This window comes from Copadichromis virginalis, linkage group LG2 (assembly GCF_057382275.1).
Source record: "Copadichromis virginalis isolate Kocher_CV1m ecotype Utaka linkage group LG2, C_Virginalis_male_GT1.1, whole genome shotgun sequence".
Lineage (NCBI taxonomy): Eukaryota > Metazoa > Chordata > Actinopteri > Cichliformes > Cichlidae > Copadichromis > Copadichromis virginalis.
Genome location: NC_140619.1, coordinates 6,284,169 through 6,306,532, shown reverse-complemented (window position 1 = coordinate 6,306,532; position 22,364 = coordinate 6,284,169). Strand labels below are relative to the sequence as shown.

General features: G+C 40.5%; 1 protein-coding gene across 5 annotated transcripts in view; it reads right to left on the bottom strand.

Annotated features, from left to right (window-relative positions):
- The window catches only part of rapgef2b (Rap guanine nucleotide exchange factor 2b), a 104,256-nt gene that overhangs the window by 34,827 nt on the left and 47,065 nt on the right, over positions 1-22,364 (bottom strand). For 3 of the 5 annotated variants that reach the window (XM_085469295.1, XM_085469301.1, XM_085469307.1), the window contains exons 5-6: positions 14,264-14,339; positions 11,516-11,683 (exon numbers count right to left, since the gene is read on the bottom strand). In XM_085469295.1, the coding sequence (XP_085325421.1) occupies positions 11,516-11,683; positions 14,264-14,339 (244 nt within the window). Of the gene's footprint in view, positions 1-3,568; positions 3,587-11,515; positions 11,684-14,263; positions 14,340-22,364 lie in introns of all 5 variants that reach the window. The other 2 variants (XM_085469291.1, XM_085469306.1) reach the window with 1 other exon arrangement.

Sequence of the window (22,364 nt, the reverse complement as noted above, 5' to 3'; positions counted from 1 at the left end):
AAAACTCCATAGGATCAATCAGCCACAGACACCTTATACATCAGCACTTTGTGGAAGACACACAGTGGCCATTAGAGGATCAAACTCAACATACTTTGATTTATTGATCTGTCTCTAACCTTGTTCGGTGAATTTGTAACCCCACGTGTAGAGAGAACACAGCGCATTAATCCTTGATGCCAGTCCCATTACGCTGGCTCTAAATAACTTTGTTAGAACGCAAAAGATGATCTAATAAAGAGACTCCATTTTCATACTTGCTACAGCCCGAGGGATCATTTCATTTTTCAAGCTGTTATCACCTCCACGCTGCTCTGAAAATAATTTGACAGAAACTCAGGCAACCAGGCACATCTGAAAGATTACACTTGTAGGTTCACGGGGGCATAACATCTGTTGTGCCCGTGCACCTGCTACAAGGTGCATAAATAGGAAAAGTGAATCAAAAGACATGTTTTCAGAGAATAAGCAACAAAGTGAGATAGTTTCCAAATGAGTGACAGGTTGATCAGTGACTAGAGGTTTCCGGATCAAGTTAACGACTGACTGTAGAAGCGAATGAACTGGAAGTCGTTAGCACTGAATGCTGTCGGAGCGAGCCGAATTATGTGGTTTTAGTGTCACAGTTACAACTGCATGTGTCGACTCATTCTTAATCAGTGGAAAGAAAAGGAAATCTTTAACCACAAAAGTTCAAATGCACCTGAAAAGCTAAAACTATACAATTAACAACTGATGGACACCATCAACTCATTATCAGTAAAATCCCAAATGCAGCATACAACGCTATTAGGATCAGCTAAATTCAAGATATTCATAGGGTCTTTATGTACCAATTAGCAAAAATATTCAAATCAATCAGTGTTCACCTGGATAGGATGGATCAGATGGATGGACTGGCATTCATGTGGATATTAACTTGACAGTCTATAACATCATAAAGCCTTTGCAGACCAAGCTCACACCCTGATGGCAATGACGTCAAACTTGTTTCTCCAGGGACAATGAATTCTGCCACACCACAAACACTGTTTAGAAATGAGTAGAAGGAACATGACCAAGACCAAGGTGTTGGCGCAGGGCTGTTAAACTCCCACTATCTTATCAAACATCCCTGCAAAATGCGGTGACTGGCACTGGCCAAACAAAGATGAAGCTGACAGGAATCCGATTAGCTTTGGAAGTATTTAGTCATAAGAAAAGACTATCAATATTCCTTCTATGGAGACCATCAATGTTTGCACATTTTTCCAAAACAATCCATCCAAGAGCAGTTAAGATATTTCAGTCTATACCAATATGATGGACAAACAATCTGGCTGACACTGACGTTAATTGGGCTGAGAATTTACCGTGAGATCTTCAGTAGACCTGCAAACTGTAGCAGATGATACAAATCACATTTGTACAACTACCTTCACTGTGAAAACTATCCTAACAATTTCAATCTGTTGATGAGTTAGAGGGAAGAGTGCACAATGACTAGTTAATAGAACCTTAATGAGACACATGGTCATTATGTCAGGATTTAAAACCGGCTTCATACTTTAAATTGCTGGAAAGTGTGCAGAGTCAGATACAAATGGATTAATTGTCCGTATGGAATTTAATGCACCTTCTGAATTACCTTTTAGATTTCAACACTTCATTGCCTTTTACAAATTTACATAAGAAGATATTACCTTATGCAAGTTCTATTCTTCAATTTTATTGACGGATCATGGTTCATATCAGTATCAATTCAGTACCACTGACATTTCAATATGAGGAGTTTCAATAAAAGGCTGATTTCATGTCTGTATGCAGGTCTGTCATTTCAAACAGAGCCAAGAAAAATAACACTAAAACACAATCATCACATTCCCACTTTCTCAGCTTTTTGACAGCTTTAGGGAACTTTGAGAAATGAGTTGGTGAGATAAGTTGTCATTTTACCCCTTATTTACCCGGTCACTACAGTAAACAAATCTAACATTTGTTTCTAATTGTTTGGAGAGATTTTGATCAAATTTAAGTGATAAACACCATTAAAAAGACGCCCAGAGTACCATGTTATCATCGCCGTGCAGGCTCATTACCATTGAAATAAATGTCATCTGTCAAGCCTTTTGAAAATACTCAACTTTCAAAAAAGGTCTTTGAATGTCAAAACTGACATGAAAAGCACATCAAATGTCAGTAAGCGTGTTCTAGCACACTGGTTGAGAAATGAGGCGCAGCCTGTAAATGAGTACTTGATTTTGTTCACTTGCACGAGGTAGCGTTTCAGCTGTATTATCAGGTCTGAACTCTCCCAAAATATCTGCTCTATTTCCATCAAAGCATAATGTTTGATATTTGGCTATTAATAACTATAAACACTGATTGTGTCTCTGTAGTCCATGCTGGGAAAAGAGGCGTGGGTGTTTCATTTCAAAGAAACAAAGGAAACTTAAGCTGCAGCTGTAAATGAAAATGCATATTTATTACATTACATATATACATGTATAACACTACAGAAAATAAATGGGATGATCATTTCCTTCAGCAATGACCATAATCAAGAGACTGTTGAGATTTTAATTACTTTAAAATAAGCAGAACCTTTGGGGCTGAAGCGGTGTGCTGAATAATCAGCTGCTCAGAGAATAAACTGGAAACGAGGATTTATTATTTGTTTCAGGTTAAAACAATTATTTGCTAGTGTACCAAGTTTATTATATAACTCATAACATTATCTGTCTATATTTTTTAAAATCTGACAACATATATCTTCAATATTATGACTGATCTGTATATTTTATGGCCCAAATGATGACTGAATCAATAATTGATAAAGAACATAATTAAGTCAGGAAGGAGATAAGTGTAGGAAACTGTTTCTCTACTCCTTGGTGTAGTGCCTATACAATGCCTATTTCGACACCGGGGCTTTTGTGTCCCTGCACAGCTGAAGCGGAGCAGGTTGTCACAAAGGACAGCTCTAAAAATAGGAGCTCGGCTTTTCTGCGGCCGAAAGTGGCAGGTTTTGTTCTCTCTGCATTTATCAGCAAGTCTGACTGCTCAACACTTTGAGCCCTGATCTTTTCAACCTCTTTGTCATAATCCATCTCTGCTTAAACACTGCAGGACTCTGTGATGAAATACTGAGATATGGTATTCACCTATTGGTAATGCTATGTTTGTACACTTTGCGCTGCATAAACTGCTCTTTTAGAGGTTAGATAGGTCTCGAAATGGCTGTTTTACACTTTTCAAAGCCATCATGATCGAGCAATCCAGCAGCAATGGCAAGACCAACCAGAACCACACCCACACAGCAGGAATAATAATCCAAAATTTGATCATGCTGATGTTGTGATAATTCAATTGGAGTGTGTGTGGTGCAGACTTCACCCTTTATCAGCCTTCATGCCAGGAAGTCGATGTATTTATTAAGGAAGTCTACTACTACCTACAGATATGAGGGAAGAGACGCAGATAAAACCACCAGGAGAAGCACAAACACAGACATCTAGAACACACAGACAGAAGAAGAAACACACCCACACTAGGAAACAAGACATAACACTGTTAACAAATACGGTACCTGGGGTTTATTGCATTCCTGGAAGCCGGGTTAAGGAGAGCGCCGTGGAAAAAGGAGAAAAGATCAAAGTTATCAAACATGTCACTTGCTAGTCGAGTGAGAAAAAAAGTTGGTAAAAGCTCCACGGCTATCTATAAATCAACCATTTTCAAGTTTCTATTGTTCTGTTACTTGACAGTTTTTCTATATGATTAAATTCTATTATGACAAGAGTTCCCATGTTAAGGCAGATAACTTCAGCCAAAGTGTATCTCCTCTGAAAACAAAGATGATATCGACCTACATGGCAAAATCTTTCATTGGTCCAGGACTCGACAGCCCAATTCATCTTCAAGGTGAAAATATAACTTTTCTCTGTACTCTTAGACAAGGACTGTTATAAAGAACACACATTCACTTGCATCATTATTCTGCCTTGCACACACATACCTCAGCATGCCTGTAGACTACTGAACAGATCACTTCCAACTGCTGGGTTTTTTTCCTTACCACTGCAGGCTAATTTGGATCTCTAAGCAGACAATAAGACTCACTGGGTTTTCTTTAAAAATTGCATTTGCTAACCATGCAGCACTCAGTACAGCAGCTTATCTGTGAAGCAAGCTTAGCACAGGCAGGAATAGGACCACATTTTTCGAAAACCAATACAGGCATTCACTCTCTCACACAGAGTTAGGAGAGGTTGACAGCACACTCATGTTTGTTCAATAAATATCAAGCTCCAGCTGATTACCTGGATTAGAACAGCTTTAGTATAAAGACCGGAAACGAGGATAAGGGCAACCTGGTGCAATAAAGCTACACATTGTTGTCCACACACTTGGGTTATTGTAAGGATTAAACAAGATGTGATGCAATAATGGATGAGCTTTAGGAGTGGTGGTAGGAGGACTTATTACATTTGAACAGTGCTAGCAGTTTCTCTTGTTGCCAGTGTTTACGCTAAACTATGCCAGGCTAAGCTAAGCTAACTGCTAGCTTGGTCCAGCCTCTTAAATATTGTAGAGGGACGAGTCTGTACACCAAAGTCACCAAAATACAATATTATGACCTATGAAGAAGACCTGAAAGAAAAAAAAAAATTAAGTCACATCAAAAAAGCTTTTATTGTTGTTTCTTTTTTAAACCTGCCATCCACAAAGTGCACCGATGACATATGGGCCATCTGTAGAATCTCCCATATATCATTTTCTGAAGTGCTTCTGAAGATCAATACATCTCGGAGAAACTGATAACATCCTCACACAAACTTCTTCAGTGTGTAATGCAATATTTTTGTTCAACACCTTAAATTAAAGCTGAGAGTCGTCTGCCCTTCAACTGCAACTCGAATTTCTCACTTCACGTCTGCTGTGGTGCGGAAAATGTGAAAACTGCGTCACTGCTTAAATATTCCTGGGCCTCACTGTACATCTTAAAGCGGTCAGTGGATGAGTGAGCAATGTCACTGTCAAGGACACTCCAACAGAGCACATGATTGCTGATGGACACATTGGCTGTTTGGGATTAAACCTGCGACCTTCTGATTATAGGGCGGCCTTGCTAACCACCAGGGCTCCTTGGTGGAGAAAAGGAGTAAAAGGAGTATTGATTGCCTGCCTCCTGCTGCTTGTGTAATTATAGAACATCTGTTTGGGGCCTTGGATGTCCTGCTGGACACCAAGTAAACCCAGAGGAAGGAATATTATTCATCCACACAGAGAGTCTGGGGTGTCTACAGGGGGTCTGGGGAGTTTTATTGGAAGGGGGGGGGGGGGGGGGGGGGGGGACAGATGGTAATATGTTTAAAATCTGTAATGGATAAAATCGGCAGCGTGGTAAACACAAAGCCTTAACAGGAGCCACATTGACATTTCATTTCAGAGTGAGTGACAGAATCTGCACAAAGACCTCTAGCAAGTGCCTGAGTGAGACATCAGAGACACAATCTGTGTGTGCATGTCGGTATGTGTGTGCGTCAGGTCGACAGCAAAAATGGCTGTTGATATTAGCGGAAGAGATGGAGCGTGTGAGATTAAGTGCAAAATGGAGAGCGACTGAGAAATGGAGATTGTGAGCATTTGCTACAGAGAATATATAAAGATCAAGTGTGTGCGTGTATATATGTGTGTGTTTTCATTCTGAACAAGGCACACAAGTGTCAACTCACTGCTCTGAGCACGCAGGAGGCATGTGTTGAATCCTAAACACGGCCCTCTTTCACTGCCCCGATTCATCTCTAGAAGCAGAAATGTGTTTTTATATATCTGCCTCCATCGATTTAAATAACAGAACTGTCTGCAGAGTGTCTAATGATGGAAACTTGAATTTTCAGAGGAGCTTTTCAGATGAGAACACTGACTGCATATAACTTTACATTTCCCGTACCAAACTACAGGAATGAGAGCATGACTCCGTTTTGATATGTAGCCTTACATCATACCTTTAATCATAAGCTTTTAAAGGTACCCTGCAGAAGAAAAAAGTGTGGTCACTAAGTCTGACAGTAAATCAGAACAGTACTTAGAAAGGAAGCCCAAACTGCCATCTTTCACCATAGAAATACTGCAAAGGGCAGTCCGTTTCTCTACCTGCAGGAAGATGAATTACTAACGCCAGCCGACACACGGCGTCTGCATTGAAGCAATGCAAGTTTGAAATGTGGTTTTAGAACTCCAAAGGTGTTTGGTGTAGTGCTCATAAAAATATCGTCGACAACTTCTCATGTCAGACTCAGACTACACAAGAAATATGTTCATAACAGATATTTATACCTGCAGAATACACAGTGCCTCGACTAATCACGACTTCCATCGTTCATTGTCTGTTGCTGACTGCCGTCTTTTATGGCATCAGCGGACGATAACAAACAAAACTGTGCATGATGCTGGCAGTTCAACCAAGCAAACATTTCGCTTTCACGTTGCCATTTTTTTAAACTGTTGTCTTGTTAAGATTAAAACAAGTACAACTGTACAAGCTCTGTAATAGTGTGGCGTATTTTCCACCTACACCATCAATTATTAGTAGAAACAATTTTCCAGGTTGTAAAAATAATAGAGCCAAATAAAGCTGTGCAGGCAGATTTCAAATTAAGATCTTCCTGTGCCAGAGCCAAGCCAATTATGTGTGAAATCTGGCCACAAAAACACAAGATTAATATCATATGGGCTTCTTTACATCAACTTATAGATATGACCAGTCCTAAATGCACATATTTCCCAATTAATATGTCTAGCATTTAACAGCTTCTGCGTCGCAAATATATGCAGATGAGAAAAAAAGATGGCACTTATTCTGATGATTCATCTATTTAAGTGATTCATTTTAAACTGACCCCTTTTAGTCTAACACTTATTCTTTGCACAGACTAAAACAGCAGCTCTAGTCATCTGTGCTCTCTGAAACAAGACATACACAAGTTCACTTCCCCAACAGTAAATTAAACAATTCTGTTTTTTATTTTAAATGCATGCTGTACATCTTTGTATTTCCGTTTAATTCCAAGGCACGCTGTATGGAATTGCATAAAGTGTAGCAAACAAACCAGTTAATGAGATCATTTAAAGGAGCAGTTGCATATCTTCCACGGAATGTCAATCCCAAATAAGTCATCCAAATGATAAATGGGGTCCAAACAGGTCCAAATGAAGCCATTAATTTAAAGCGTTCTGAAACTATCTAAATCTACTTGATCAAGGATTTGTACTTTCTTTGAACTCAGAAAATCAAATAATCTTCTCTTCATACAGATGATAGCTCTACTTCAGACTGTGGGGGAGAGTGGGGTCTGCATGGAAGTGTCAGCTCTCCCACTGGGAGTTCCACTACAGGGTTAGCATTACTTTTATATTTTAGCTATGAAGCCGGCACTCTGAAGAGCAACTTACAGTGGAATGTCCAGGTTGTTGTAGAGGGGTCAGAGAAGCTCACACAGATTCTGTCTGCAGACGCTGTGTGACCTGTGGCCAGATCCTACTCATCATTCTGAGGCCTGAGCACTAAACGCTCACAGATTTAATCAATGTACCAGGTAAATGGTTGAAGCAAGAGGATGCAGGGGCTCATGTAACATAAATACAGGAATCAGTTAACACTTTGCAGCATATGTGGTGTTTCCTTGATCATAGAAAAAAAAACTTAAACAAAGATTTAATGGGTTGATAATTAAAAAAAATTCTCCAGATTTCATAGAAACTGAATGTTAGGACTGGCTGCTCCTGCCATAGTTATCCTTTCCCTCTGGACTTGAACAGGACTATGAAATCCACTTCATTCTGTTGAACACTGTCCAACATTGGGAAAAATGTACAAACATGGGCCAGAATGCCTGATTTTTCATAGACGAGATGATTTGACGCTTTCAGCGGGAACACGCCTTCGTTTGTCAGTGTAAAGACTGGGAACGAGCCAATCTGTCACTAATAACGAAGGATACTTATCCTACTGGGAAAGCATTAGCTATTTCAGGATCTAATGCAGCACCAAGGACAGTGGCTGGGATTGGCACAGAACATCTCATCATGCACATTGAAATACGAAAATAGAGATTAATGATGAAGTTTACAAAACATAAATGATGTGAGGAGAGTGAACGGGCAATGTGAACGGACCTCTAAATTTGTTCCTTCTGATAATTTTTTGCCAATGAACCAAAACTATTTTATCAAATACTAAAAATTCCTCAACTCTCGAGATGACATTTTCAAGTACTTCCAAAAAAACAAAAAAAAACAACAAAAAACCCACAAATGCAGCACATCAACAACATAGTAGCTCATCTGGCCCACGATCCATCACTGTTCACATATAATTGTAATGTGTGAAAAACAGAAAGAAAGTGATAATTTTTGTTGTTATTGGTTGGTTGTATTGCACAAACTAATGAGAATTAAAATCCACTGAGAAGTCAGAGAGGCTCAAACATTCATATAGATATGTATTAATCTTGTTTCACTAAAATCTGACCAATACCTTAAGACAAGGAGCGATTCTTGTGAATTGTGAAGGCGTAGACTGATGGGCAGCTCGTAATCATCGTCTTCACACTGGAAAAGCTATGACTAACAATGTTTGGAACCATTGCATAAGAACAGAATACGCAACTCATGAGTTATCAAAACATTCCAATTAAGGTAATTTCTTGTTTGACAAATCATTAAAGCTCTAAAAGATAAGAGTTTACAAAGTCAAATACTGTGAAAATGGCTAATAACCAATGTTCAAATGTAAAGGACTAATCGATTTGGCTGTTTTACAACTTAGTTTATGAACTGGTGGTGAGACAAACAGGTAGTTTAAAGCCACATTAGGCTACCTTCAGTTTTACAATTTATGAACAAACCTACGGAAAAATAAGTCAGTTAACTTATCAAGTATAAGCAGAATCAGCTCAGCAATCAACAGATTAGTTTTCATTCTTCTCCTAGAAGCAGTTTACCTTCTGAGGTTTTTGTACTTGGTTCCATATTTGCCTTCATAGCAGTGACTAAGCTGAATGAAGAAAAAGAAAAAAGAAAAAAAAAACCTTGCCTGCTGGAGCGATATCCTGTCTTCAATCCCAAGTTTTTCCTCAGTGCATTTCTCACCTCTTAAAAGCGCCTCGGGGAAGGAGAGAGGAAAATCTGAGCGGTGTCTGGCATTCTAAATTCTGGAGATTAGCTTGCTATGTCAGCTTAGCATCCGCCCAGATTCAGCTTCTCTGTCACTCCACACCCCTCCACCCCTCTGTCAGCAGCAGCAGCAGCAGCGGCGGCAGCATGCTGCACTCTTGTTAACTTAGCTCCCTTCCCTACTGTACTTCTAAGTGCACTCGAGCACAGCCCATCTGGGACTGCTGGTTGCCATAGCACCCGGTCCATCCTTCCCACAGGAGCGGTACTAGAGTGAGGAGAGTTGGGTATGTGACAGGAGACGTCGGGCCATGAGAAAGTTCAGTGCAGTCTTTTGAATCAAAAACACTGCGCGTCTATATTTAGGATACTGGGTGGGGCTGGATGGAGGCAGGAAGACTACTTTGCCGCATTTTCCCATTTGGAGCTCGATTGTTTCACAGCAATACAAGTTCAAAAAAAACAAAAACGAAACTGGTACACTGACAGAACGCCCGGGGGAGTGTCAGGAATGAAGGGAATGCAGTGAAATTGTGCAGAACAGGTAAAACTGTGTGCAGCAACTGCATGCTGGGTATTTGCATCATTAGTGTGAAAATGCTTCACTTCCTATTCCCAGGGAAAGAAAGCATGAAGGGGAGAAGGCATGGTGCAACACAATGGGCAAACTTAGTCCTCTGCTGTCAAATCGCCTCAGATGGGTAAATTCAATACTATATGGTACAGTAATTAGATCAGACTTCTTCAAAAAGTCAGCGTTGCAAACAACATTTCTCCTTTAAGCAATTAGCAATGGAAGAAAATGTGTAGTTTGAAACAAGCCCTTCTGTTTAGCATGTAGTCTTCCATTTTCTCTCCTTGTACAGTGCAATAACTAAGAAAACGATCTTAATGTTTTTATTACGAACAGCCGTTCTGTGCAACACCAAATGTGCTGGAAAATTTATATTGTGTGGAAAAATATTAAAGGGTGAGTACAATGCTAAATGGTAACATTTGAAACTTCATGCAGGTCACAGGAAGCAAAATTGATTGATGAAGGGTAGAAACCTATCCCAGCTACACTGCCTAACAAAAGTATTGGACCACACCTCTTAACCTGCAGAGCTTCAAACCTTCTCTGGCATTAACATCAGTGTGCTTCATGGAGCGGGTCTCCATGATCAAGCAGCTCCTGTGGCTATATTGTGTAGGCAGCCAGTACTATTGCTTGTATAGTCTATGTAATAAGCAACAGATTTGTGATCTTTACCAGTTTGTCACACAGTTTATTGCCATATTATCATAAACAGACTGGAATTGCCAGCTTTACCCTTTTCAATCACAAACTGATAGACTGACGAGCAGGCTGACGGGATCTTATCTGTATCTTGATGGACCAAAGTCGCTTTGAGGACGGTCACCAATTGTGAGCAGTAGCAGACCTAGTGTCCATCTCTCAAGCAAATATTTCAAAGGGAACAACATTGTATCACATCTGTGTTTTAAAGTCTCCAGCCACTCTTTTCCATAGTGAGAGTGTAACAAAGGCATAGCCACTGACTCAACCGCTAATGTTTGCTCTGAGATTCAGGTGTTTTATGCTTGTAGCAGTTAGCCTTGAACTGCTAGTTTACCAATGTAAAACTCATTTAATTCCCTCTTCAGTAAAGTATCTCCAATGTTTTTTGTTCAGCTTGTTTCAACAAGGTAAAAAACAGCTCATGATGCTTTACAAACTATAATGATGCTTAGATTCACCAGCAAACATGACAACTTAAAATTATTGATGTAAAATGTGGATCTTACCTGGAAACCAAACCTTTTATAAGTTATCAATGTGCACAAAATATATGATGTGTGACAGCACAAACAAACAGTCTGAAGACGACAGGTACAGCACAGATAAACTGTGATGCTCAAAAAAACCAAACTACAGAAGCGTTTATCAAGAGAGGACTAAGGAACAGACAAAAGCCAGAAAGAGCTGTAAACATCACACAAAACATTGTAGCCACTCTATTCTATTTTACCAAGAAAGGTTAAAATAATTAAACTCTACAAGGAGTAGAGGGAGACTAAAAAACAAGCTTGAAGTGCACTCAATGAAGACAAGAGCAACCTTCTCCAGGAAATAAGACATCACAGTACACCCAGCTACAACCAAGGGTCAGCAAAGGGCCTCAAACAGAGTGAACACACTAATTTTCAGCTAGTATCCGAAGCAGAAACACAACAGGTTTGGAAGAAGGAGCTCGACACACAAACAGAGCATAACACAGTGATAGAGCAACGCTGATACCGCCTCCGGAGCGCGCAGCGATCTGCCACAGCGAGGGTAAACAACAACAAAACTGTAGCGCAGGATGCAACTCACCGTGTGGTACCCGCGGGCTATGGGTGGCTTTCCTGTAGGGTACGGATCCACTGTGTCGATGATTGTTTGTCTCTCCCCTTTCTGGTTGATCTTCCGAAAGCGCCGACGGGACTGTCTGTGCGAGGCTTGTCGCTGAAAGTACTCCTCATTTTCATCCATATAGTCCACCTGGAAATGATAGAAAGGGAGGGAGATGGAGATGAGGGGAGTGACAGTCTTCGTCTTCATTCACGCCCCCTCCCGAATCCCCCACCTCCCTTCCTACCGCCCCGCTCATTGCGTAAAAATAGAAGCGTGTGTGGGCTGTACGATGCACACCTACGTCAAAAGGGTGCTCACAAAACAAAAGGAGAGACAGAGAGAAAGAAACAGAGGGCTGAGCGAGGAATCTGGATGGAAGGAGTGCGCTAAGGAGTGAAAAGCAATGGGGAGTAAACTGATTGACAGGTAGAGATAAACAGAGATGGAGCCTGGCAGAGTTGGAAATAGAGATGCTCAACTCTCTCAGTGTCTGCTAGACATATTAACCACAATGAAATTACAAGTTCAAAAAAGATAAAAATCCATGTTTCCATTTTTAATGAACTGGGAGGAAGAAAAACATTTTCCATGTGGAAACTGGCACAGTATGCCACTTTAACTAAGCCATCGCTATAGTCAAGCGGTACAATTTTGTGACGCTTTTTTGGTTTTAGACTACTTAAACGGTGCTCTGGTGCCACACGGCTTTGTGCCATGATGGAATGACATATCTGACTTTACATTTTTGGCCCATTCCTTCCCTTCCCTCTCCTCGCTCGCTACTTTCACTGCGGCTTCACATTTCACAGCGCTCAGCCTTTGGGATTACACCACTAAAATCTCTCTCTGCCTTACCAACTGCTGCCATGACAACGGCAATGGAGCTGTGTGCGAGCGAGAGCGTAAGTGTGATTGTGTGTCTAATTGCAAATCTCGGAGTGAACGCGTGTACAGCACAGACACGTGAGCAGCTTTGCTTATGTTTATAACAGCACGTCTGCATATCTCTGTACACTCTTAACATGTAGCAGAGAGGTTCATCCGCGTGCATCACTTCCTCGGCAGCATAAGAGCCCCTGTTCAGTAATTACAGGGCAAGCTAGCAACTGTAGCAGCATAAGAGGCAAAAGGCTACAAAGTGTCTGCAGCGAGCAGAACAGAGGGAGGTATTATTAAGGAGTGTGTGTTTATCTGATAGAAGCTCAGTTATCACAAGCCCCCTCCACCCACCCACCTACACAGCACACTCACAGAGAAGAGGCAATTACAGTGAATGAACAGTGCTGTGACTACAGCAGTGCAAACCGGTTGTTATTATGTGTGTTATGTTTTTTTATTTTACGGCGATGATAGAATAGGGTGGATATGCGCTGCTAGAAATGGCAGTTGAGGGTGTGTTTCTGTGTTATTATAAGGTGGGGCAAACGGTGCCATGAAGCAACCAATCATTTTAGTGGATGAACATTATGTTATAATTGCCACAGGCAGGCAAATTAGCTGCACTGCACTGTTCCTTACCCCTCAACACAACACTCAATTTGACTAATATCTTGATAGCATTAACCATGTTTTACATGTGCCCTCTGATTTATTTCTCTAGTTTCAGTTCCTTTTCCTCACGTGTTCCTCTTTCAAAACAAATGAAAAAAAAAAACTGTGTTTACTTGATTATTAAAGCAGGTCACAAACTTTCTGTTTCTCTGCATTATGTGGACCAGTCATTTCCAAATTTCGTGAAAGCAAAGCACACTGGTGTTCTTATCTGTCGAAGATAGTCATGCTACCTTTTTTTCTTTGCTTTAACATAAGGCCAACTAGCATATAACTGATATCCATGTCCTTATTACACATGTACACCCCGCATTGAACCACAGGACAGGCAGCGTGCTCAGTTTTTGTATCAATCTTTTATTTATCTAGGTAAGAATCTCACTGAGATTTAAATCTAATTTCCAAGAAAGACCTGGCATCAATCCAGTTAAAGACGTAAGACGGGTCTGAGGTTGTGGCTTTTTTTGTTCGTTTGTTTAAAAAAAATATTTTACAGCAATGGCAAATCATGGAGCCTTGCAACAGTTTTGAAAATTAGCACTACATGCTAGCCACACGTAATATACTGCATATACAGCTGTCACAGACAGCTGTAGAGAAATGTCAATAAAAGGCACTTAAAACAATCCAATAAAAAATAAATAAATAAACTAAATCAGCGACACTCGGCTGTAGATTTTTGGTGATCGACATGGAGTCCAGCTGTTTCACAGATTGACAGAATTACAAAATCAATGATTACCATAATGTTTCTTTTTGTATCCTATACATTAAGGTGAACTAAAGAAAAACCCCACCTGTTTGTACCCCCTTTGTATTGATGTTTGAGTAACTTACATTACATCAGAAATGACAGGTGGATGGATTAGAAAAAAACCAAAGTCTGACCTTAAAGGTAGTAACTAAATGGTGGCAATTTTAATATTTTGTAGGTTTAAAAAACTACAAGCCGGGTGTGTGGTTTCAGCTTGTTAAGTATACAAAATTATCATTTGTCAGTTCTCTCTGTTGCTGTGTGTTATTTTTCTCAATTTCTATGTATTTTTATGCATTTCTTACAAAGAAAAAAAGTCATAATTGCTACTTCCAATTTGTGCTTGCTAGGTGGTGTGTTGGTGTGCATGCAAGTAATGCTTTTGACACAAGTGTGCTAAAAGTCTGAGAAATACAACTCACCACAATCATCTCTGATGGTTCCAGGACGATGCACTCACATCCACGTCGAAGGCTGCCAGCTGATCGCTTCCCAAAACTAGAGAAAGGAGGGAAAAGAGAAATATTAAATCTTTATCTAAAGCCAGCTGAACTCAGTCTTATTCAAGCTGCGCATAGGCAGCTGAAAACTCTTAAATATAAGTCCTAACCTACAGGTAACTCCTTGTGCAGCATTTTAAATATGCAGTATGGAATATCCCTATATAATGTTGGATTGAGCAGCAATGAATGAACACTTCTTTTCAGCTGTGACCCATCAGAAGGGAACCACCCACCTCTGGAAAAGTCCACTCTCGCTACGTCACAATTTGTACAGTATGCTTCCCTCCTAATGAGGGGGAAGGGGGGGGGGGGGGGCAGCAGAGACTAAAAGGTCTCGAAGATGACGAGCTGCAGTGGAAACTGAGCATGAAGAGATCCAAGTTGTGGCTTTGGGAAAGAATGCCGCCTTTGTCCAGAATCAGACAAGGGCTCCCTTGTTTGTTATTTTTAAACATCTCTTGGTTGTGAATGTGATCCACATCACTGTGTTTTAAGATAAACTCAAGTGACTCCAAATAAAAAGATTGCACGTTGAGTTTATGTGCCAGGTTTGACCTGTTTTGCAATGCTGAGCTTTAGGAGATGAGGTTTTGTAGTATGAAATGCATTTCTAGGTAGGTTTGGAAACTAACATTTTTTCCTGAATTGGTAAATGGAGCAAACAGTCCATAGAAAATTCAATCCGAAACAAGTTCTAATTGTCAATTCATTGTTTTATTTTTTAAACAAATCTTACATGTGACTTTTTGTTTTCTTAATGCTTTTACACACATAAAAGCCATGAAAATAATCTGTGCTTCAAAAATATTTTTCTGATTCACGCTGTAGCCGTTCACACCGAGCACATAATTACGCTGGACGAACTTACGGCATTTATGTTTTTCAAACAAAGTTCAATCTTTTCACTAAATTTGGCCATTGAAGCTCAAAACGCACCTCAGCGCTGAATACACAGTGATATAAAATAATACCATCTTCCCCCTGACAAACAGCCAAATGCTGCTCTGGGTTATTCGGTTTCTGAAATTATTATTCTGTCTCCTCAGATGTTCTTCTAAATAAGCTAACAAGAGCTCAGCCTGCCCCACTGACATCCTGAAATATGTGCAAAAAAAGCAGTCGCGATACATCTTCAGCTCCTGGATCAAACCATGAAGTTCTCCGTGCTGCTGCCTTCTCATGAGAATTGAATGAACTCAAATTCTCAGTTTCTTGCTTTAGAAACATCAGGAAAAACTCATCAGCGCTCTATGCCGACCTGACCACAGTGTGTTTTTCTTTAAGGACAAATGATTTATAAAAACACAAAACCTTTGGTGTGTGCACGTTTATACACGTTACAGGACAAATTCAGATGGAAAAATTGGAATTACAATTTCAGTGGTTTCAATAAGTCAACTGTTGTAAAAATGTGAAAACCTCTTTAACCCAACACACTGGGCATTTTACACCATTTTAAAACTCCTGCAAATATCTGAGGTCATTTTGCTAATCATAAAGTGTGAGGATACGCTGCTTATTGCTTCTATAACTGACAGTGACTCAAATGCATGTGGTTTCAGACTGTTGATTAAATCATTTAAGCCCACTTTTAGGCTCTGGGAAGTTTTCACAAGTTCTTAATATTTCAATGTCTAAACTATTTCTTGGAAAAAAGAAAAAAATATATCTCTGGGCAGGTTAATTAATAACAGTGGTAGTCAATGTGACTTGCTCTGTTCGGGCAACCTGCCATCTACTCAAACCTCACCCTGCGACTGACACAAACTGAGTAATTCCAGGTGTTCAAGTTCTCCTCAGCACCCACAGATGAAGTGAGCAGCGGTAGTGGTGTGAGCCTATGGACGTGCCAGCCTGCATCAATCATTCCCGACAGGAGCAGACCTCCAGCGCAGCATGGCCTAAATGCTTTAGAGCTTTGGGCTTGTGGCTTCATGTTGTGGGTGTAGCTTGGTCAAGTCAGGGAATAAACACCAGCCAAGAAAAACCTGGTGATCCTCTACCTGTCAGTTTGGCAGAGAGCGAGTAATGATTTTTGTGATGCTTTTGTTTTCTACGAGTTGATTTAGCTGGCTTTGCTTTCCCCTTTCTACTTCCTTTTGTTGACTTTTTTCTCTTTTCTTTGTGTTTTTTTCCTCCTGTCAGCTGTTCTGTTGTTTCTCTGCCAGAGCTGCAAATTTTACTTGAGCTATTTGTCGACTTTATAATTCACACAACTCCACAGTAAAGTTTTGCCAAGAAGCACAAACTGAAATCAAAGGCAACATGAGTGACTGGCTGGGCCACACAGCCTTGGTGAGCAAAGGCAGCGAGGGGGTTAATGCTGATTGTCACTGTTTGCTTTGCCTGAGCTTCTGTTTAATGCCTACTAACTCTGCTCGTATCCCTGAAATACACAAGCCTGAATTCCACCGCAGGGCCAAACAGAGCCACTGTAAGGACAGCTTACTCAGTATTTTCGCTCGTGTTCTCGCAAGACAAATGCTGTGATTTTTTTTTTTTTTTTTTTGGAACTTCCTTCCACCAAAGATGATTTGTCAGCTGGGCAGCGGCTTCAGAGAAACGAACAAGTGCTTTTGATCTGGTTTTAGGGACGTTTGCGTTGGTGCCAGCTATGATCCTGTTCAGCCTCCTTCGACTCATGCTACAGTGGAAAAGAGATAGCGAAAACACCCAATGAGCATCACAAAACACGTTAGGCCACCAGAATACAAACGGGAACGTGACATGTTCAATCATGTTCCTCCGTTGCATTCCTGACTTTAGTAATCCATTCCTCCATTTTGCAGGAGGCGAGGGCCACTGGCAGTGTGCAATATTAAAGAAGGGATTATAGAAGTTGAGTGTGTGGGGGTAGGAGCGTGTTTTCTAACAAAAGTGTCTTGTTTGTGGATTAAAGCCTCCAGTGCCCTATGACTAGTGCTGAGCAAATATTAAGTAGAGGGCCTGCCAAGAGGGTAATGTAAATTAGAAAACAAATAATGCATTCAGAGCAAACACTGATTGTCTTAGCTAATGCTTAGGTGGACTGGGATGTAAGCAACTCTCCAGCAATCAACACTGCCACACAGCACACTCTGCAAAGCCTACCCATGCAAATATTCAATTTTTATTAGCTATAACTAAAGAGGCAGAGGTCTAGGCACACACTACTTGGTATGAATTATTTATCAACGAGGAATTCAGGGCCACAAGTTAACGTGAGGTTGTTTTTTTCTTTCCAGAGAACTACAGTGTGTGTGTGTTGGCTGATGAACCTACAAAACCAGATAAAGGAATTTAAAAAAGGGAAGGAAAAAAAGATAGGAAAGGTGCCAGATGCTTGAGCAAGTATTCAGAGCACAGCACAAAGAAAAGATGATCACTAGTAAAAGTACCAAAATATTGCTACACTTACTGTGTAAATCTGTAACCTTTTATATTTCCGTCACCTTTTTATTTTGCTTGAATTTATTGTTTCTTTAAGAAAAAATTCAAGTTAAGCTGTGAAAAATACAGGACAAAAAATAAAGACAATGCATTTCTTTTGTTTTTGAACAGTTGAAAATTTTGCTGTTTCCCCCCTTTTTTTTTTGTTAATGTGACAGCTTATATGTTTTGTTTTTAACTTGAAAAAAAGTAATTCATTTCAAACCACTCATGTCACTCAAAGTATGCCATTCAAATTAAAAACAAAAAACACATTTAATCAAGTGCCACATTAACAGTACTTTAATCCTCAGGCAAGCTCTGCAAAAATACACTTACTACTCAAATGAAAGCAATCGCTCCCATTTCCTTCCATCCATCTCATGTAACAAAGGTCTGAACCTGTTCTGTCTTTTCAAAGCTTACCATGGCCCATCTTTATGCGTGCACTGCAGTTCTCAACTTCTTTAGACCCAACAGAGGTGAAGCCAACAAACGCCCATTGGATAAGACACCAAGGGGTCTTTAAACCAGCTTCCTAGAACAATGTCTGTGTGCAGTCCAAATGTGTCTCACAGTGAATTCATAGCAAATAAGTGTGAGAATACATCTATAGCAAATTATGTCCTATTTTGTGACACATATGATTAATAACACATATTGAAATTCAGTCCTTTACGTTCTCACAAAGCATAAAGCTTCTTAAATAAGCAAGAGATTACCTCAAGTTAAAAATTCATTGCCCAAAAGAAGGAATGATGAAAACCATACAAGCAAAAGCAAATATTGTTATTTCAAAATCACATCAGCAAAGAATTTCACTACAACTCAAGTCTATGTGAAACAAAACAAAAGAAAGAAAAAGAAATTGATGGTGAAGAGAACATCCCCATTTTTGCTTCTATGCTGTCATTTGACAGGCAGCCAACATCTCAACTTCAAATTAAACCCTGAAGCTCTCAGTCGACTGTCTGACATCTCCCCTGCCTCGGCAGCCTTGCATTCCCCTCCGTTATACAACAAGCCTGGGCGTCTGGAATGTCATTCCACATGCATCACCAGCTTCTCATTCTACCAGCCCGGCAGCCCACCGCCTTAGCCTCGGATCCACTCTGCTGCCTGTGTGAACCAACGCAACACTTAATCTGTACCCCTGGTCTGAGCTGAAGGGAGTGAGGGGTGGAGGGGTGGGGGGTCTCCTCTCCTCTTTTAAGCTGTTTAACTGAGTAAGTGGTAAGAGGGCACACTGGCTTTTTTAACCCACCAGACCCTTGAGAAGGACAAAGATTAAACTCCTCAGATATGCAAGACTTCTGACCCAGCACAGAGAAGGAGGGAGTGGGGGGTCAGATGGATCTTTGGCTACAACTGCTAAAGTGAATGAAAACCGCATCCAGGCTTTGAAGCCTTTACCAACATCCTGTCAGAGCCGAGTTTGATGATCCAACCTCACCTTGCAAAGATAAACAGAATTCCTTGGAGTAACAGCGTGGTCCACACCACATGCATATTCCAAACCTTTGCCCGAGCACATCTGAAATAGGCACTGACAACGCATCCAAGAATGTGTAACTGACTCGTGACTTTTGCTTCCCAAAATACAGCTTCACTGACATTGTAAAAGGCAAAGAGAAAAGGGCACTGGAGACACGAGTGTAGAGAAAGAGCGACTACGCTAGCCGCTTGCAACTTTTCCAAACACATTCATCAGTCATCACTGCAACTATCACTCATTTCTAACATGTTCTCACCACAGCAGGGGCTCCATCTTTGTTTTGGTTTCAAAGTTGCCAAAAGTTGTTTCTAACCCCCTCCTTTATATACCCCAAAAGAGCACACACCCCTTTTGCTGGCAGCACACTCCTCACACTGACAAATCCAAAATAACATCAAAGTCATACTTCACATTCCAGACTTGAAGGTTTTACTGCAACCAGCTCCCGGCTTGGAGAATAGTCAAGATTTTTAAATTACAACCAAAAACAAAGGAGTTTCTAGGCAAAACTTCAGTAAGCAGTACGCTCATGTGTTTCTAGGTAAGAGTTCCATGCAGCTGTACTTTGATGACTCACCCCCGACACGCCAATCTGCTCCTAGAGTGACACAGCCACCTGATAAGATGAACCCCTCCTTCTGAAATATCCCTTCTTGTTAGTTCAGAGTAAGCCAAGCAAACATGTTCCAAGTCCCGAGACTTCGCTGTAACTGCGGCATATTGTCCTGTACACAAACCGGCACTGCTGTCGGAGATTTGTGTATGAGAATGGGAGTGTGTGGCTCAAAGTGTAGATCAGCTTCTGTCCAATGGCCCTGCCCCCTTTCTCTCTCTCTGTCTGTCTGTCTCTCTCTCTCGCTCTGTGTAATGTGGTGAGCTGAATACGGCCGCATTCCAGCGTACGACTCACTTCCTGTTATAAAGCACGAGTGAGTGAGATGCTGGACTGTATGTTCCCGTGTGCACGTATAAACAGCGCAAAGTACACTGCTTGTAGAAGTTACTCAATGAAGTCAGTCAACTGAACTCAAATATTCTAATTACAGTGTTTAGATTTATTTTAGACATGAAAAATATAAGACCAACTCACAAGTTGCCTCAATGTCTAGTTGTGTCCTGTGGTTCAAAAGCTCGATTGCTAGTTTCTAAATATTATTTTTAACATTTTTCCTCAGCTTTAAGCTGGAATGATCATTTTACTGTGTTTTCAGATAAGCGGCATCATCGCATTTAAAATTTTAAACACCTAAAGCTGGCATTTCCAACAAAGAACTGGAAATATGTTCAGTGTCATGCAATTTAAATTTTCCTTAGCTCACATATAACCTGCAATAACTCCAGAGCTCATCCCGAGGCAAGACCATGCAATGCTCAGAGAATACACAAAAGACCCAAGAATTACATCTCAAACTACAGCCCTGTGTTAGCATGTTAAAATCCATGACAAGCCAAACCAACCACAACAAAAAAACATTATGATGGCTTATATGGTATATATGGAAGGGCAGGAGAAATATTTGTCCCTCTTAAAAAAGTAGCACAGCTTAGGTTTGGTCGACTGGATAGATGAGACCAAAGCGGAGATGTTCGGTCATAATACAAAGCGCCATGTATGGCAAAAACTAAATGTGGCAGGACAAACAACTCACACCAACTGTTGAGCATGGAGGAGGTAGTCTGATGATATGGTCCTGGCTTACAATCACAGGACCTGAGACTACTATAAAAAAAAAGATTTAATCTAATTCAGATGAATTCGGGATTAACCCTGGTTAGGGATGAGAATCAAGAACCAGTTCAGAGTAGTCCAGTTCCTTGGTCAGTCTGCCTATCGATCCCGTTCATCAGTTCATGCACTCTCGCTATGATCAGCTGGATCGGAGGAGGAAAACAGTGGTGCAGTTTACAGCGTGGATGTAGACATTCCTTTTATTTTACTGCACAAAGATTGGGAGCACGATGGATACTGCTCCAGGACGAAACAACTGCATCATACTGTTAACGCAACTTAGGCTCTTTGCATGCACCTGCACAGACAAAACAAGTTCGGCTCTTTGCAAGCACCGGCACAGACATAACGCTAATGCTAAGCTAGCCAAGAGCCCAGACTGGTGTTGAATTTGAGTAAATGCTGACCCCAGCCCAGTACCGCGATAAAGTGAGCAGTCATTTGCGGTGAAGCAGCTGCTGAACTTCAACAGGTATCAAACTGATGAGCAGTCAGGCTGTAGTCTGAGTTTCTATCTTTTCATGTTTCTACATTAGAATCATCGTGACGACCACTTTAAAGTCTCTTTGTGCTGGTTTCCATCTTTTATTTGTGTTGTCGGCTTTGTCTTCATACATAAATACTAAGAGATAGATCGCATGTGTCTTCATTAGAATAGGGATTTGTGTTGGTGTGTGGGGCGGGAAGTTTATATTCTTAACTGGTAATTATGAGACCGTAACATCAAAGTAACTTAACGAGTAGTGTAACAAATGTCTTTCTCCCGGGTGTGATTAAGTAATGTACTGTGTTACTTTTAAGAAAAGTGTTCTCTGTAACAACAAACAAAGAGGGGAAATACCTCCAACATGCACAAACATGTGACAACTCAGCATGAAATGAATTTACATGAATGTAATGACTTTCATATGCTGCTTAGAGATGGTGGTGACTCTCAAAGTGGAGCTAATGTGAATCAATAAGGGAACTGAATTGTTAAGTGATATTGATAATGGAATCGGAATTGCTAATTCTTATCAATCCCCATCTCTTACCTTGAGTGTTCTGTAGTATCAATATGCTAGAAATACACACACACACACACACACACACACACACACACACACACACACACCTTCACTAGCAAGATAATAACAAACATTCTGGTAGCACAAACAGACTTCATAGCAAGTGATCAATGTTTAACTTGAGGGTTGTTGGGTAAACTCAACCCAACTCGCAGCTTGATGGGGTTTTATTTATTTATTGCATGATTGATGCCAGGTTAATAGTCAGACTACATGTCCCTGGATTTAGAGCAGACTTTCAGTTTGAACAAAAAAATAAAATAAAATAATGAAAAATAAAACCTCCAAGCCAAAGGCAAGATAACCCCGATGATATGATAA